This window comes from Gossypium hirsutum, chromosome D02, assembly GCF_007990345.1.
Source record: "Gossypium hirsutum isolate 1008001.06 chromosome D02, Gossypium_hirsutum_v2.1, whole genome shotgun sequence".
Lineage (NCBI taxonomy): Eukaryota > Viridiplantae > Streptophyta > Magnoliopsida > Malvales > Malvaceae > Gossypium > Gossypium hirsutum.
Genome location: NC_053438.1, coordinates 64,790,952 through 64,794,539, shown reverse-complemented (window position 1 = coordinate 64,794,539; position 3,588 = coordinate 64,790,952). Strand labels below are relative to the sequence as shown.

Genomic DNA, 3,588 nt, shown 5'->3' with positions numbered 1-3,588 from the left:
ACTTTGTCCTATTCTTTCATGGAAACTTAGATTTCTTTTCTTAATCATTTATCTTATTTTCTTCCCATTCCATCTGCCTCATCTTAATGGATGTGCTGACCAGGCCTTCTGCATTAACATATATACACTAAACTAATACTAAAAAAAAGCTTGTGATTGGGTTTGAAATCTCACAAGAAATTGTTTAATGGTTTCCATAACTTAGTGATGGGAAAAATAGGGACTTGTAGATTATAGTTATAGGTAGTATTGACCAGCAATAGCCGCATCTAATCTCACAGCTAAGTAGACAACACCACGTGTGTAGGACCACCACAGTCTCTACTTCCCTCACATTTCCCTTTTTTTTTTCTTCTTATTTTTGGAGAGATTTTTTATTATACGTCATTTCCAAAAAAGCCTCCAAGAATCTGTTATTTAATCATTTCCCCTCCCCCTTCCCGCTCTCATCAGCAGTTCCCTAGAAACATATTCCAGCTGAGAGAGAGAGAGAGAGAGAGTAGAAGGGCCTAGGCTTTTAAATATGAGAGCATGCCCCACAAGTTGTACAGCGGTATGCTCCATGCCTGTGTTTTCTGAGTATTCTCATTGTCTTCGCTTAAGCTGATAAGGTTGCTTTTAATTCAGTTCAAAGAAAAGAGACCATGGCTCTACTGGCTTTGTCATCTCTTTACTTAATCTCTTCAATGACTCTAAGCTTTCTTTTCTTTTTTATTGCTTTTCATAGGTCAAACAGCAGTTCAGCACATGCTCTAGAAAACCCAAAGACGTTAATCAAATGACAAGAGGTAATCCTTGCCAGTTGCCAGGGATGTTGCCGAATTATGATCCTAACGATAGTGAAGCTGGCATGAAGATACTGGAGGACCTTACGGAAAATGTTGAACAAATACAGCAGCGGGTATTAGAGGAGATAATAACACGAAATGCGCGTACGGATTATCTTAAAGGCTTCCTGGATGGAGAGTTTGACAAGCAAGTTTTCAAAAAGACAGTTCCAGTGGTGAATTACGAAGATATCAAACCTTATATTGAGCGAATTGCCAATGGGGATTCATCAAACATCATTTCTGCTGAACCAATCATTGAGTTGCTCACAAGGTATACATACATGCCGTTGCTTTTTTATCTGTTTTCTAGTGAAGAATCTATATGATCATATATTTTGAAGCTTAAATTCCTCGTGAATGCCATTTATCTTTTTCTTGATGAAGCTCCGGCACTTCGGGTGGGCAGCCAAAGATGATGCCTTCAACTGCTGAAGACTTGCACAGAAAGACATTCTTTTATAATCTGCTTGTGCCAGTGATGAACAAGTAAGAAGCTTATCTTACCTCCATTTCTGTTCTTTTTTCTTTTTCTTTTACATATTTTTCCTGTTAAAAAGAAGCTTATCTCCTTCCAATTCTGTTCTTTGGTTTCATTTGTCACAAAAGATCCCAACTTGTTAAATTGCAGGTATGTAGACGGCTTGGACGAAGGAAAAGCAATGTATCTTTTGTTTGTTAAGCCGGAGACTAAAACTCCCTCCGGTCTAATGGCGAGGCCTGTCTTAACAAGCTACTATAAGAGTAATAATTTCAAGAATCGACCCTTCAACCGCTTCAATGTTTACACTAGTCCTGATGAGACCATCTTGTGCTCTGACAGCAAGCAGAGCATGTACTGTCAATTACTTTGCGGTTTAGTACAACGACAAGAGGTTTTAAGAGTTGGTGCAGTTTTTGCTTCTGCTTTCCTACGGGCCATCAAGTTCTTGGAACATAATTGGAAAGAGCTCTGCTCCAACATTAGAACGGGTCATGTCAGTGATTGGATCACTGACCCCGGTTGCAGAAAAGTAGTATCACTAGTTCTCAACAAACCCAAACCGGAGTTAGCCGACTTGATCGAACATGAATGCAATAGTAAATCCTGGGAAGGGATAATTAAGAAACTCTGGCCTAGAACAAAATACATTGAAGTTATTGTTACAGGTTCCATGGCACAATATGTATCTACTCTTGAATACTACAGTGGTGGGCTACCTTTGGTTTCCACAATGTATGCTTCTTCAGAATGTTACTTTGGGATCAATTTCAAACCACTGAGCAAGCCTTGGGATGTCTCTTACACCCTTATCCCGAATATGGCTTACTTCGAGTTCTTACCTGTGAAGAAAAAAAACGAAGATGGAGCTCAATATGTCCAATGCAATGGTGTTTGCAAAGAAAATTGCATGGAAAAAGAGACCGAAAAGGAAGATGTTGAAACTGTTGAGCTCGTGGATGTTAAGCTTGGCCAGTATTATGAACTCGTTGTCACAACTTTTACAGGTTAGTTCTTGCCCTGTTATATGAAAATAAAACTGAAAAGTTTTCCAATTCAAAATGGAAATTGAACTGAACATCTATTAATATAATTTTTTCCAGGCCTGTATAGATATAGAGTTGGAGACATTCTAATGGTAACTGGATTCCACAATAAAGCTCCTCAATTTCGATTCGTGCATCGGAGGAATGTCGTTTTAAGCGTTGACACAGACAAAACCAGTGAGGAAGACCTGTTAAAGGCAGTGACAAAAGCAAAGGTCATTGTTGAGTCGCTTGGTATCCTCTTGATCGAGTACACTAGCTATGCCGACACTTCCTCTATACCAGGCCATTATGTGCTATTCTGGGAGATCACAAGCAAAGGGAATAATCATCTTCCAGTACTTGATCATAAGATAATGGAGCAGTGTTGCTCCACGGTGGAAGAATCTCTTGATTCTGTTTATAGAAGATGTCGGAGAAAGGACAATTCAATTGGACCATTGGAGATAAGAGTGGTGCAACATGGAACATTTGATGCACTCATGGATTTCTGTGTGTCTCAAGGATCTTCTGTTAACCAATACAAGACACCAAGATGCATCAAATCTGGGGAGGCCATTAACATATTAGATTCTAGGGTGGTAGCAAGGTTTTTCAGCCAAAAGGCACCTTTTTGGGAGCCTGTTTAGGGTGGAAACTGAGTAAAGAAAATGAAGCAGAATATTGCATTTTCCCTCCTGGAATCTGTAAAAGAAATTGTATTGTAGACGTTCTTTTGTCTTTTGTTTTTTTTTCCTTTCAGTGTCTGCTTCTTCTGTATTAAAAATAGACATTTAGACTATGAGACAACTCTATCTCCTTTTGTACGACTCTCTGTCTAGTCCATAATCAAAGATAATTCTTCTTCTAATAACCATGGAATCATAATAAATGCTTTCATGTTCACATGCACATTTGAAGAAAATGATGAAAAAGGTTGGGATTAATTAATGGTAAACATTATTGATTCACCAGGCACCTCAAACTCATCATGTGGAGGGGGAATAATCCCATTTATCAGCCATTTAAAGTAAATGGCTGAAGTGCAGCTGTGCCTTTCTGAACTGTCATTTTGCAATCGCTGTCAAAATCTATCGTTGTCTGGAGAGTAATTTACAAGAAAAATCATGCTAAGAGATGTAATGTGCACGAACGAAGATCAGATAGAAGGCCAAAATATGGGAGTTGGAAGCAACAGGAAAATGAATCCAAGGTGCAATAATTAAATGTGTAGATGACAGGTGATTTTCCGTTT

At 38.7% G+C, this 3,588-nt stretch overlaps 1 protein-coding gene across 1 annotated transcript; it reads left to right on the top strand.

The window, feature by feature from the left end:
* Positions 1–409: 409 nt before the first annotated feature.
* Positions 410–3,207, top strand: LOC107909506 (indole-3-acetic acid-amido synthetase GH3.17). The gene is made up of 5 exons (XM_016837046.2): positions 410–553; positions 728–1,101; positions 1,215–1,316; positions 1,459–2,315; positions 2,412–3,207. The coding sequence occupies exons 1-5, from the start codon at positions 524–526 to the stop codon at positions 2,981–2,983; spliced, it is 1,935 nt and encodes a 644-aa protein (XP_016692535.2). The 5' UTR covers positions 410–523; the 3' UTR covers positions 2,984–3,207.
* Positions 3,208–3,588: the final 381 nt, after the last annotated feature.